Here is a 14,585-nt window from a genome sequence, read left to right as displayed (position 1 = left end):
CCTCCACCCCCTACCCACTTCCAACCGCTAATATCCTTTCACCATTATCCTCAGCATACATTAATTGAGCACCCCACCTGCTAATACACTGAACGTCTGCACCTCTTCGCATGACTCAGTTCAAATCGCGGGCCTCTGGGCTTAGCACCTCCTCTTCCAATCATAGTACTGCTTCCGAACCAACGATGGGAATTATTCACATCACTATATTGCTTCCTGGGGCTGCGCCATCCTCAGGATCCCTTCTTAGCATCAGTGAGATGCACCTTCATTGTCCCAAACACTCAATTATGGTGGGCGCCTGTTGCTTCACACCCATCAAGGGCTGTCTTTCCCCTTACTCCTGCTTCAGCTCCTGACCTTCTGCAGCAGACACCACCTCAATCAGGTGGGCCGTGCATTCACTTGCCTATCTCAATAACCGCCCATGCCACAGTATCCTGGTTGGCGCCATACACACTAATGCACAGTCTGCTATAATTTCAGCCCAGTGTGGAGGAAAGGGCTTTGCTACCTTATTTGCCAGCGGCCTTCTGGTAGTGGCAATGTATGTCCCCTTGGGAATAACACGTATCTTGAAAAGTCCCTTTCTTCTTTTCCCAGGAGGTATCGCAGGCCGTTTCTCGCCCCCTTCACTTCTTGCTGCTGTTTACCAACTGTGTTCCATCAGGAAGCAATCGGAGTACAGCCACGGCCGCTGCCTTGGTATGACCCCCTTTCGCTATCTACCTCACTGGAACGTCGGTTCCAGCCAGGTTTCGTCTAGGGCACTTCACTCCTCACCCAGTGACCATATGTCAGCACTGACTTCTCCTGTTTTGTTTCTCCATGTATCCCAATATTCTTCCCAGCGCTCAATTTGCAGCTTAATCTCATCCACCACCAGCCTCGTATAGCGGCAACGCCCAGTTTCACCCAGTCAGCGGGATCTTCTATATTTGTTTTTGTATCTTCCCGTCACTCAAAGGGAGAGGGGGGCAACCACAACCTTTAGTCTCCAGTGTTGCATGCAACCCTTGGTGTTCCTCTCTGGTGCCCAGCCCAACTCCAAACAGAGAAGGTAGGCTTGCTTTCTTTTCGGGCCGGAGCAGAGCTAAGGACCACACGTCCTTGCTCGCCAGCGGCCATATTGGAATCTTATGATGCTTATTTTTTATCTATTTTATGAGATGGATTTTATCTGTCTGATCTTGTAATGACGTGGTGTTTTTAACTGTATTTTGGTAGCAGTGTAAAAGATTGTATTTTTTATAGACATATGCACTTAAATGCACTTCAATAAAACACCATCTACAATGGATTTTATTTACAATTTCTTTGCAAGTCCATCATATGCAATGTTGTCCAATCAGGTCATGAATGACCAGGCAATTGCATGGACGTGTACAAGCTTTGCCTGAGTGTGTAACCATGTTTACATGTTTGGATTTATGGAAATTGATCAACAATACATTTCAGGCCCTTTTTGTGTTTTCACTCACCGCAATGACGCAATCTTTCGATCTTTCACCAACTGCAACAGCTGTGTGTGCCTCTTCAAATTTAAATCCAATTATGGCAACATTTCTTATATATCTCAACCCGAAATTTAGTGGGGGTGAGAATGATTTGTAGTTAAAGCTTATAAAAACAGTTGAACGCCTTCTTAACATTTGAGGGTTTTACTCGCTCCGTCTTTGAGAAGATTGATTCTCGTTTTGCAATAAGGTGGACTAACAGCTTTTGTTTTCTTTTAATGCATCTCAAAACATCTGTTATTCCAGGACAAAGAGCTCTTTGAAATAACCCCACCTCCAGTATATCTGCGCTCAACCTCTGTCCAGGGAGTTGAGAAAAACTATGCAGTGTATGATTTACTGAACCAGCAACTTTTCAATGTTACCCGCAGCCTGAACATTCTTCTGAAATGGAAAGGGACACAGCAGAACGGTGAGTGACATGTATGAGCTTTTGAGCCTGTGCAAGCTATTTTATGACTGGGGATATGCAGACTGGCTGCCAATATATAAAAAGTGGGCCAAATCACTGGCAACTACAGTCGTATGAGTGCTTTAGGACATGTTATGCTACTCGTGATTGAAAGATATTTTGTACTCCTATGTTTAACCAACTTTAGTTTTGTCGGAAACCTGGCAGTGTGAGACAGGAAGTGTATCAAGAGAGATACAGACTCAAGATGGTTTGTTTGAAAATCTTTATTTAAGAAGGTTCCTGGGTTGGTGTAATGCCTGATTGGTCTTAACTCTAAAGGGGTAATTCCCTTAACTGATGTTTCTAATGGCTGTTGTTGTCTAATAGTCAATAATAAGTCAGTTTGTGTCTAAACCTATGCTTGCCTTTACTCTGTACCGAAATGTGATGGAAAGTCTTTTCAAAACAACAAAAAATAGTGGTTCAACAAAAAGTTGAAACCAAGGTTTGTTTCAGGTGATCTTCTTAACAGGTGCTACTTGGTCAATGTAACACAAATGAGTTCAAACAGGACTGTTTGTAATACATTCTCCACAGGTCCCTTGTAGTTATTCCAACTACCTTCAATGTCTTTAAGTTCCTTGGGGTTCCCTTCCCCAAGCTTCAGGCCTGTTCCAGCTTTCAAACACACAACTTAACATGTCAGTTTTTTCTTAATTTCACAGGGCTCCCTTTCCCAGATTTAGGCCCCTTTAATTCAAAACATAAATTCTATGGTATAGGATGTACCTTTTCCTTTTTGGCAATCTTTTCCCTATACCATCCTTTCCTGGAGTAGAATTGGAGGCTTTTGAAAATGCCAGGCTCTTTGCTTTTCCTAGGCGCGACCACTCTGACCCTTCTGCCCCTTTGTTTTCTTTTTAAGTTTCTTTACTCCTTTTCGTTTCTCTTCAGATGCTTCTTGCACCCCTTTACTTCATCTTTCCTTTCCATGCACACTTGCACCTGTTTTTCTGTTTCCTTCTTATGCCCCTGTCACCTTTCCTTTTCGTTACGGGGCTACTCGCACCCTTGTGCTTCTTCCCACTTTTTCTCACCACCTATTTGGATCTGTCGTTTGCTCGCTTTCTGCTCATATCAATCTTTCTTGCTCTCTGCTTTTTGTTCTTGCAACTATGCCTTTAGCCTTCACGCTTTCTGCCTTTATCCTTTAGCTTTCAGCTTTGCTTTCTGCATCGCTCCCAGCCTTTCTGCTTCACTCTGGCTATCTGCTGCACTTTCCACTTTGATGCCTTCTTTTCTTTGAAATTCGTGGTGCTTTTACTGTCCATGCCTTTCTCCTGCTCTCATCCAAACTTACGCTCCAGAGTTTCTCACATTCCCCATGAAACTCATAGGGCAGCATCGTGTTGAGGCGGCTCCTTCTTGCAGTGCAGGGTTGGGGTCAGGGACTCGCCACCTGCTCCTCAGGCACTCTTGGGGTTGGCACTGGCCCCAAGAGAACAAGCCCTTTGCTGAACCTAGCCTGCAGAATGCAGGCAGCGTTTCTCCAGCTCCTTGGAGACATGGCTCCCTCGCCACACTGCAGCACAGACACCAGGCCAGTGTTTCTGCACTCAGTCCTCCAGCAGCTCCTGCTTCTCTCTGGTCCTGGGCTCCACCAGTCTGGACTGCATCCCCAGACTGCTCATTCTTCTGTGCTTGACCCCACATTTTATAGTGAACCAAACTGTCAAGTGCAATCAGGTGTGAGTAGTTACTATAGAGTGCCTGAGCCTTCCTGACTCTATTAGTGGGACAACCTGAGTTCTTTCTAGAGTAGGTTTCCCTTACTTTCCCCATGTTATTCATATGGGTAATCCTTTACTGATCTTAGTTGCCTCTTCCTCGTCGAAGTATTGATTGGAAGTGGAGAGGGGGAGTTGAGGTGAGATTGTAAACATCCCCTTGAGGTTAAGGGAAAGGGTTTAAACCTGTAACAAGATTTAGAATGAGAAAGAAGTTGTCCCATTCTTTGTCTGCCGATGATTTGTGTATAAGGTTCTAGGTGGATTTACGTATGATTTTGAGAGGATGAATGAGCCTTGTTCTCAGATCTCTGCTCTTGTACTGTTTGCACCTTCCTCCATCTTCCCTTTGGCTAATCGGCTCCTTCCCTTCTCACTCTGGGTTCATGACGGGTAGAATGAGATTGAAGGATCTTGCTACCTAAATTTGGGTTACGGGCATCAAGATATCGCCAGAAGGCATCTGGGACTGCCTCCTCCACTGTCTGTTTAGAATATTGCATCTCTCCTAGGGGATTCTCCAGAGGGCAACCCCGGTCTCCCCAACTCGGGTGATCCTCCCTTGCTTGTGGGATCCAAAAGCGATGGCCCTTCCCTGGCCACCTGAATAGAGAATTCTCAGGGTCTGCATGTGAGAAACCTGGGGTGTTCTCCCAGCAGTCCACTGTGGTCAAAGGATTCCATTATTGTGGGGTTTCAGATTTGTGTCCAGACACAGCATGTTTTTGTTTGCTTCCTGTAGAGCTTTCATCCGAACAGGTGTTGCCTCTCCCTAATATAAGAGTCGGGGCTACCCAAATTGGACGAATGCTCCTGTAACTCAATTCAAAACACTACGTCTGGCCCGTTCTTCTCCTCCCATCCCCAAACTTGACAAATAATCCCCCATGGTACACGATCTTTGCATGAACTGTCTTCTGAAGGTGGGATGTGTGAAGTCCTTCAGCAAAATTAAAATTAATCATTTGAGACATGAGAGAAGAGCTTATGCCGTCTAGTTTTTGTTTACCAATGCAGGAACAAACAAAAGGAGGAGCTTGCAGCCAAGCAAGGAGGTAAGTGACAATCACAAGCCAGAAGTCCTGTCCCTCTTCTGTGACCGCTTTGGTCCAGTAGCATCAGTGAATGTTATGTTTGTGTGCCCAGCACCATTGCATATTGCTCTTGCAGCATTATTTTTTCTGCCTGACTCTTACTAGTTTGTTACATTTGAAATGTATCAAATTAACTTTTTTGGTCCGGTCCCCTGCAGTCAACGATTTCACCTGTTATTTTTTTTCACATCTATGGTGAGTTGATATGAGGCCTATCCTCAGTGGGAGGTCATGGTGATCCCGTAGTGAAATCGCAGCCCCCCTTTGAGGCTAGGGAGGTGAGCCTGCTCAGCAACCACACCCCCCATGGGACTCCCCTCAAGGATACAAGGACTCCATAAACCGAAGGAGTTATCTGTATACATGGGAATCAGAGAAACAAATTATACATTCAGCTGTGGGACTCAAAACAATACTGTAAGTGCCTTTGGATGTTTGGCTCAAGACCATGCTGGTCTCCGTGGACTTGTCAGCTGACCATAATCAATGCACTCCTTTTTAGTCAGTGAGAATAAAGGGCATACATGGAGAAACAATACGTAAAGGCGAGCCCCCGACGTGAGCACTTCATTGAGGAGTGGAGCCGTGCTATGCATTGGAGCCGACTGGCATGAAGAGGAGACGCGTCACCCAGCTGCCAGAGAACTGCAGCGTCTGCATGACTAAGGCAGAGTAAAGCCGATCTTACCTGGAGGCGTGACCATTTGGAGGACGTGGTGGTTTGGGGCCCAAGAAATGATGCTGAATCGGGAACCACCAGAAAGCCGTGAAGAACGCTACCAAGCAGACACCACCTCACCGGACCCAGCTCTGTGACATAGAAGGTACCTGGTTTGCTCATAGTGAAGGGGCGGGGGGGCGGAGAGACCAGAAAGCGAAAGGTAAGAACAAACTATTACCCTAAACCCACACTAGTAGCATAAAGGGACCAGAAACTACCGGTGAGGCAGAGTCCAGCAGGAACAGCCAATCCGACCAGCTTAGGGGAAGGCAAGTAGCAAAGGATGAAACCTAGATGGGATTCCACCGGCATGGAGGAACCGGATGCACAGCACAAAGGAACTAGGGTCCTGTACTTATGACCAAACTGGGGGTCTTCAGCTGCAGATAATCTTCCAGCTGTCTTCAGGTATGAATTTTGAACAGACCTGAGGAATGGGCAGTGTCTCAGACAGTTCATTTGGGATCTGGCCTAAGCCAACCTAACAATTAAATGGCAACTTCTAGGGAGATTATTGCACAACCCACAGTTGAGGGCGGTGTAACCATCTAACCTAATGATTGAACAGTATTTTTCCGCAAAAGGAAAGACCAGTCTCTCCAATAGGGGTAGCTGTGGCAAAACAGTGGGGCTTAACAGAAATGCAGAAGAAAGGTTGGCTGTGGAGTACAGTTCTTCCACACAGTTAATCAATCAAAACACACAATGTTGGTGTATTGAAAAATAGGTTCCATGTTATTTCATCCCCTGCCATTTCAACGTGAACATTCTAACGAAAAGGTTCTTTTTTTTCCCTTTTCTTTTTTGAGGGGGGGGGTTACCACACTCCCTCCACCTATTTTTAGCTATTCCCTACTATCCCAACCCCTTATTTACCCTTTCCCACCCCCCCAAAAAATTTGATGAGCGTTTTCGTTGGAATGTTCACTTTGAAATGGCAGGGGATGAAATTGTAGACGATGAAAGGACGTCATACCGAAAAATATACGCTACCAAGGGACACCGCTCCACCCATGCCCTCAGATGCTGAACTTACCAGCGTGGCTCCTGAGGTCGAGTTTGGTCATCAAAACCAAGGTGTATGGGCATGCTAAAGGAAGCATGCAAGCCTAATACAAGACACTGCTATTTTAACAAATGGAAATGTTTTTTGTTTTATGGTTTTAATCGTATACCATCAAGCCGATTGACTGTTCACCTTGACATATAGTACACTATTAACTAAATATTTTGGACTCCGGCTTAGTCTTAAGTTCCTTATGATTGCACCGATCTGCTCTCTCAGCCTACACCACATCACAAAGTAAAGTTTCATGGTGGAAGGTGCCTGTGGTGAAACGTTTCATGGAGGATGTTAAAATAGTAGAATGCACACCTGCTATATTTTTCTTTTCTCAAATTCATCTCTAAGTTCCATGTAAACCAATCTTCCAAAACCCAAAGAATGCAGCAAAGACGAGCCCTAAATTGCCTAGATGTCAGAAGAGCTGTCATGCATTACCTTCAAAAGACTTAACCACTCAGAAAAACAGACCTTTTTTTGTACCTCTAACCACAGGACGAGACGGTAATCCTGTCACTTAATCAGTTATCTCTAAATGGATTCACTTTTGCATAAGCACTTTACAAATAATCAATTGGTTGTCAGATACATCCAAATCTGTTATTCTCTTGCCAAGAGAAAGTTATATTTTCAAGTCCAGAGCACACTCAACTCTAGGCACAGGGGTAATCTAACTTTAAAAGCAAATGTGCCTTTGGAGGCTGTTTGCAAAGCTACCACTTGGAGTTCTATTCATACCTTCACACAACATTACTGTTTAAATACTCATACTAAATGTCACACACAGGTGGGTCAAGCAGTGTTAAAACCTCTTCTTGCTGCTCTACTTTCAAATAACCCACCACCTTCTCGAAGTACTCCTCGCTAATCTATGCAAAGCAGTGTTAGGACAGTTTTTCTGAAGTCCAAGGTCTTAGTAAAACCACACAACTGAGACCGTACAAACTCCACTCTTAGTATAAGGTTGTACCTCTTGAGTATTTGGTAGCCTAGACAGAGCAGCCAGGCTTATTTTAGGAGGGAGAGAGGGCGGTAGGAAGGTACAACAAACTTGTAGTACACCAAGGTTTCAACAGACACACTTATAACCAGAAGTATTATAAAAAAAAGCTTCTTTATAAATAGAATTAGGCCAAGTTAAGTGTTAGGGAGAATTCTCAGAAATGTGCTAATTCCCTTCTACCTTCGAGACCCCCAGCTCTTTTGCTGGACGGTATAAGTCTGTATTACAGTTTTGTGGTAGTGCTGCTGAGCAGCCAGGCTTAACTCGAGAAGGAATGTGAGCTGTAAGGATGTTACACATAGGACTATGATTACAAGTATTCCAATTGACTCTTATACTCCAGATTTCTTGGTAAAACACTTAATTTATTTCACAGTCTGTTATAAAACATTCACTAGAAGGAGGCAATCTATATCACACAAATATACTTCAGTACTTCACAATATCAGGTTCTGAGGCATTTAAACTACTTTGAAGGAGCAGCAAAATGGCATTCAGTACATTTGAAGTAGGAGCAAAAAAGGCATAAGTTAATAAAACGAATATTAGTTACCATTAAAAAGTGCAAATAGTTTGTGTTCCCCAGAGGAGTTGATTAAATGCAATAGGTTATCCTATACTAGACTTTAGCCCATTGACTTTGGCCTAAAGTCTTATATAGGATAAAGCAGTTCTGGAAGTTAAACGGAAAAGTCTTTGCCAAAGTTCTCAGAAGTAGTTCATAAAAGAAAGGTTCATATGTTGGGCCACAAGCTGACTAGGCCTGCAAGTTGCCAAAGTTACAAGCACTTTCGCAGTGAGAGGTAAGTTCGCTCGGTCGGGTTTTCACATTACCTTACAATGAAGAAAAAGCTGCAGCTGAAGACGTCTGTTCCTGGCCGTTTCTGCAGATCTCTCTGTTCCTGATCCTCAGTCGTGGGGGACAAGAGGGAGGACGTCTGGGTACTCCTGCACTGGGACTGGTCAAAAAGCTGGCATTGGCAAATCTTCAATTCCGCTAGCTGTAGTCAAATGCACAAACTGATGTCCTTCTCCCTGGCTATTCGGTTTCCTGCAGCACTCTGAGGAAAATACAACCAGCTCTGAGAATGGTATCCCGGTGGCTTACTAGTTGATTGGTCCCACCAACTCAAAGGGAGAAGTCCTTGAAGGGCTTCTCTGTCGAGATGAACTTGGTGATTTGGATCTGCAGCAGGGCTTCACCGGGCATACCAACGGTCCAGGAGTTGCAGCAGCCGTCCTCTTCCAGCTCGTCTTCGGTTCTTTTGTTCCAGTGGTCGACTCTGCCTTCCAAGCCAAGAGGCTTGCCTTTTATCCAGTTTCCTCCCATTCATTCCAGCTTAGCTGCCACTCACCCAGCAGGGTGGCTGTCCTTGCCGGACAGTCAGCCAGCCAATCACACCAGTGCATTTAGGTCTCCTAGAAGACTAAGCGCAGGGAGTTTCGGCCTCCTCCCTCACTTCCTGCCCACCCCAGACACTTGGGTGCCAGAGCTGGTCTTCAGTCCTGAAGCCCGCCAAAGGCATAGGAACAAAGGGACCAAACTTGGTTTGGCGCGCAGAGACAAATTCTAGAAGGACCTTTCCAAAACGAAATGGCGAAAAAAGAAGACCGGGACCTTTTTAAACAAAGGGGGCTTAGACGGCATCTTGAAAAACTTGGCTCCCGCGATTTAACGCTACCAGTGTTCGCGGTTGGGAAAAATCATGGTAGTTTGTTGTAAAACCACTGCCACCAACCATTTCGAGAGGAAAGGGTAGCATTTGACTGCTACATGAGTTTCTAGACATAGGGGATACTAGGTAACCCCTCCAGCACTCTATTGGAAGATAGGGTGTGCTGGGTCTAGGAATTTGAAAAGACTAGTAAAGTCAATTTCACTTTACTTCCTCTGGGAAACAGTAGTTGATCCCAGAGAAGGTATTTAAACCTTGAGACAGCCTAAAAGGCTTCCCTGGGTCACTGCATTGAGGGTGCTGTGTGACACAAATGAAAAGATGCCTATGGAGTTGTCTAAAACTCCACAATCCAAGGAATAAACGCAGAAAACAAACAGAATTAAAAAGTACAAAGTCCAGCAAAAGAGCTAAAGGGGTGCGGGGGGGGGGCCTCTCTAAGGTAGAGAGGAATTGGCACATTTTGAGAATTCTCCCTAACACTTTGTGTAACTTTCTAGACCCAGCACACTCTTACCATAGGGTGCTGGAGGGCTTACTTAGTATCCTATTTGTCTAGTTTCTCATGTAACATTTTTTGTGTTACCCTTTATACAATTAATGGCTGGCGGCAGTGGTTTACTTTTTACTACCATTTTGGGTTTTTACCGCGGGCTGCGTTTGCAGCTGCAATAAGGCACTCATGGGTGCCCGTTTCTTCAAAATGGCCCTGGTTGTCTTTATTTCGCCATTTCATGTTGGAAAGGTCCTTCTTGAGATTACTCTGTGTGGCAAACCAGATTTGGTCTTTGTTAGTTTTGTCTTTGGCGGGATTCACGAGTGAAGCCCGCCTCTGGCTCCAGTAAGTCTGGCAGGGGCAGGAAGTGAGGGAGGTGCCCGAAACTCCCTGTGCTTAATCCCCTTGGTTACAGGACTGCTCTCAAAGGTGATTGGCTTTTGGTGTCCGACAGTCTGGAACCATAGGTCGGTGTCGCCATAGGTAAGTTTGAATTTGCAGCTTTCCACAACAAGGCTGCCACCCATATAAGGCAGTCAGGAGGACCCCCCACCAGACGAATCCCAGGATCAGGCTAAGCCATCACAGGCAAGAGGAGAGGTTGACCAGACTGAAGACTTATGCACTCCAAAAAAAAGAAAATTGTGGTTGGGTGGCAACAAGCTCGGCAGGTAATTTCTTATGTAGGCTTACTGCAAGGCATTAACCACTGACGGAACTTCATGCCGAATGTTCAAAAGAAACCTAGTTTAAATAGCATTATGACGTTAAACAGATTAAAGGCTATGTGGCATCGGGTAATATCCATTAATGATTACATAAATGTAATTATAGTATTTTGCAGAGCCCCTAAATTTGTATTTTAAATCCCCATGATTGTGTCTAAAATGACTGCATCAGTCGGTTCCCCTGTTGGACGTCCAGTATTTACTGTGGGGACAGAAATATGTACATTTTGGGAACAGTGGAAACACACAATGAATAAGTGCCAACCTTAACTAAGAGCGTATAAAAGAATAGCGGACACATTTAAAGCAAATATGTGCCAGCCACATGTGAATATTACTGTATGCACTACCATCTATTTAAGATGGTTTTTATGATTTCTATTACATATTTTAACATCCCAACTATTGTACATATACATTCTAAGATTGTATCTTGTTAAGATGCTGTTCATCTGTGATGGAAATACGATTTGTGAGTTTTACAAGTTGTTTGGACAGTTTTTCTAAAGTCCTACCAAGACGTTAAAAAAACCATATCTGAGGCAGTACATAAGCTGCACTCCTGAGATTGTGGTAGTATGGAAAGAGCAAATATACAATTGGCATTGGCAACAATTTTGAAACACTGATTGGTCAGGAATAAATAAACAATTGAAATATTGGAAATATTACAACTAAAGTGGTGGATTACTTATCGAATAAATATAAATTGCTAATGAAAAAGAATTGAAACCCGTCGAGGGGAGAAAGAGCGAGCTCAGCCAGGGTTGGAAGTTATTCAGCCCTATCGTATGAGTATGGAAAGAGCAACCAGACTAATCTCAGGAGGGAGAGAGAACTGTAGCTTAGTAGCAAGTGCTACAGCAGACTCTGGTTACACAGCAGGCTCTATAAACTATTTATTTAAATGCAAGTAGATCTTTATTTATTGGGTATGTATAATGTGTCTATATAGCAAAAGGCGTTTGAAGGCTAAACAAGACAAAAGGGGGAACGGGGAATACCGGGATAAAGAATAACACACGTTTCTACTGGGCCTTGTCATTTGGATCGTGCAAGTGCAGTAACAAGAAGTGGGGTGGAGAGGTGTGGGAAGTGCAGGTCAGAAAGGAATGCGCTAATGATGAGGGTAAGGAAGTGCAAGTCGGAATGGAGCGTGTGCAAGTGTTTGGGGGGGTGGGGGAAAGAGAGGGCCCCTGTGCTAGGTGAGTGCTAAGGGGAGGCCAGGTGGACAAGTGCCAGGGTAATGTGGGTCAACATGCTAAGTGCGAGGATGGGATTGGATGGCTCAATAGGGGTGCAGGCCCAGGCTAGTGCAGGGGAGGGACCCTGGTACGACAGGTGCAGGTTAATGGGGGGGGGGGGGGGCGGCGGTCAAAAAAGCTCGGTAGACTGGACAAGGAGGGCTGGGTTCCCTGTATGAATCAGAAGGAACCGGGCAGCCTGTCAAATTGCGGCAGAGGAGGGAGATTAGCAGGGTCGGGGAGAGATAAAAGGAGGTTCTTGCAAAGCCTCTGGAACCTAAGGAGATCGGGCTCAAGTCTGAAGGGCAGGGAGGCCATGCCAGAGGGAAGCTCTTGCAGAAGCGATCTAACCCCACTCTGCTTGGAAAAGCGTCTGATCTGCAGAAAGTTGGAGCTAGAAGACCGAAGGGCTCTAGCAGGAAGGTATTTAGGGAGAGAGTTGGATTGTGGGGTTCCAGGCCCCAGAAAGCCTTGTGGATGATGCAGAAGGTCTTGAACTTGATCTTCGCAGCAACCGGGGGCTAGTTGAGCGATTTTCTATTTTTTTTTTTTGGGCTGGAGAGATGCCAAGAATAAGTCTTGCACTCCTATTCTGGATCAGTTGAAGGGGGCACAAAGGGAGGATTAAGGCAGATTGAGGAAGAGGCTGTTGCAGTTGTCCAGCCTAGAAAGGACCAGAGCTCTGGAGACTGTTTCTTGGGGAAGGTGAGGAAGGGGAGGATGCCTCTGAGGAGGTGCAGCTGGAAGTGGGCCTTCTTGGCATGGTATGTGATGAGAGGGAGAGAGTTGAAGATGACCCCAAGGTTTTTTGCTTCACAAGAGGTTGAGGGGATGGGCCCATGGAGGAAGGACAGAGTAGGAGGGAAGGAGGGAGCTGGGGTCCCAATGAGAAGGATCTCCGTCTTAGTGGCAATAAGGCAGAGATCATTGGCAGCACACCATGCCTGAATAGCAGTCCATCAGGAATGAACGAGGAAGAGGCAGTGGAGGGAAGCTTGAAGGAGAGCTGCCTGTCTTCCGCATAACACTGAAAGTGAGGAGAGAAGGCAGATTTCAAATGGGCAAAGCATTGAGGTAGATGAAGAGCCATGGCGAGAGAGTAGAGCCCTAAGGAACGCATCGGGTGGAGAGTGATGGGGAGAGAAAAGGGCCCTGTTGCACCTGGGATGGTCAGTCTGAGATGAAGGTAAGCCAGTCTTGTGCACGGCCCGTGATGCCAAGGGCATCGGGGAGACGGCTGTTCAGGAGTGCAGTTTCCGTGCCTCTGGCTGCTCTGACTGGTGAGTGGTGGATCAGTTGGGAGATGACCAGCTTCTCCAAGAGTTTGCCCAGGAAGGGCGTAATGGAGATAGGGCGCTAGTTAGCTGGGCAGGAGGGGTCGGCAGAAGACCTTTTAAGGCGAGGGTGCACAAGGGAATGCTTGAGTGGTGGTGGGAATGAGCCTGTGGCAAAGGAGTGATTGCAGAAATCAGCCATGGCTGGAGCAAGGAAAGCACTGTTGTCCTTGATAGTTCTGGAGGATCAAGGGAACATGTGTTTGGAAGAGGCTTTCATAAAGTAATTGTCTAGAGACCTCATTCAATGATATGGGTGAGGAAGAGGAGAGTAGGAGGGAAGGAGAGAGGGGGGCCAACAGAGGCCTGACAGTGGGTGAGCGAGAAGGGAGGGGTGTAGTGGAGAGAGGACAGGATGTCCTGACTTGTTTGGTTATAAAGTGAGAGGCCAGTGCAGTGCAGAGGGTCAGGAATGGCAAAGAAGTGGCAAATGCAGTAGGATTGGCAAGTTCCTTGCAGATTTTGAAGAGTTGAGCCACATTGTTAGTGGCCCCAGAGATGTGGCCTGGATATAGGCCGTCTTCTTCGAGCTGATGGAGAGTCTGTATTGCCTTTGGAGCAGGCAACAGGCCAGTCTGTCGGAGGATGTACTTGAAGTCTGCCACTTCTGTTCAGCAGCTCTGCACTTGCGTTTCAAAGAGGCTATGTCGGAATCATACCAGGTGTTCGTTTAGAGGCAGGCTTCATGCAGATCCTCATGACGGGCAAGGATGTCCAGATTGTTGGAGATGGAGAGGTGAAGGTTAGCAAGGGCTGTCGGTGTGAGGCCAGTAGACGGTGAAAGGGGGGATGAAAGTGGTGGCAAAAACAGCAACTGACACTCACTTCATCGGTCGAATGACTAAGGAGGAGACTGGCAGTGTGGGCAGGGTCTTAGTTTGGGGACACGAGATCCAGGTGAGGGGACTGGAGAGCATGATCAGACCAGGAGAGAGGTGTAGTGAGAGAATTGGCGATTGGGATGTCTGCTGAGATAAGAGCATCCAAGGTGTGTCTGGCTGAGTGCATTTGCGTGGAAAGGAGGATGGTGAGGGAAAGTGTCAGTCTGCGGAAGAGTTCAAAGGCTGCATCAGGGGAGTCGAGGTGAATATCAAAGTCACTGAGGAAGAGCAGTTTGGAGATGGCGAGCAGGAGATCAGAGTTCAGGTCAGACCACTCTGAGAGGAAGAGGGATACCGGACCAGAGCTCCTGTACATGGTGGCAAGCGTGAGGATTGGAGAGACACCAAGCCTGTAGATGAGGCATTCGAAGGGAGAGTTGGACTGAGGGGAGTATGATCATAGCAGGGACCCATACAGGGAAGATCAGGGCCACTCTGCTCCCAGACTGGTTAGGCACAGGCTTAGAGAGGGACCTGTAGCCCTCCCTCTTGGGAAAGCAAAGTGCTATCAACATCCTATAAAACAACTCAATACTTGTGCGTTACAACCCAAAGTATAACCTTATTAAGAATACACTAAGCTGTCCACTTGATTCAAACCTAACACACATTCAGAATGGCAGTCTGCTATTCTGGCGGGGGCAGAG

At 46.1% G+C, this 14,585-nt stretch overlaps 1 protein-coding gene across 1 annotated transcript in view; it reads left to right on the top strand.

Annotated features, from left to right (window-relative positions):
* Window positions 1–14,585, top strand: part of PIGT (phosphatidylinositol glycan anchor biosynthesis class T) — a 324,961-nt gene that overhangs the window by 204,971 nt on the left and 105,405 nt on the right. Inside the window, exon 8 of the mRNA XM_069652141.1 lies at window positions 1,764–1,929. Within this exon, the coding sequence (XP_069508242.1) occupies window positions 1,764–1,929 (166 nt within the window). The remainder of the gene's footprint in view (window positions 1–1,763; window positions 1,930–14,585) is intronic.

This window comes from Ambystoma mexicanum, chromosome 3p (genome assembly GCF_040938575.1).
Source record: "Ambystoma mexicanum isolate Mex_15411 chromosome 3p, UKY_AmexF1_1, whole genome shotgun sequence".
In the NCBI taxonomy this organism is placed as follows: Eukaryota; Metazoa; Chordata; class Amphibia; order Caudata; family Ambystomatidae; genus Ambystoma; species Ambystoma mexicanum.
The sequence above is the reverse complement of the archived record's forward strand: the minus strand, read 5'-3'. Positions and strand labels throughout refer to the sequence as shown.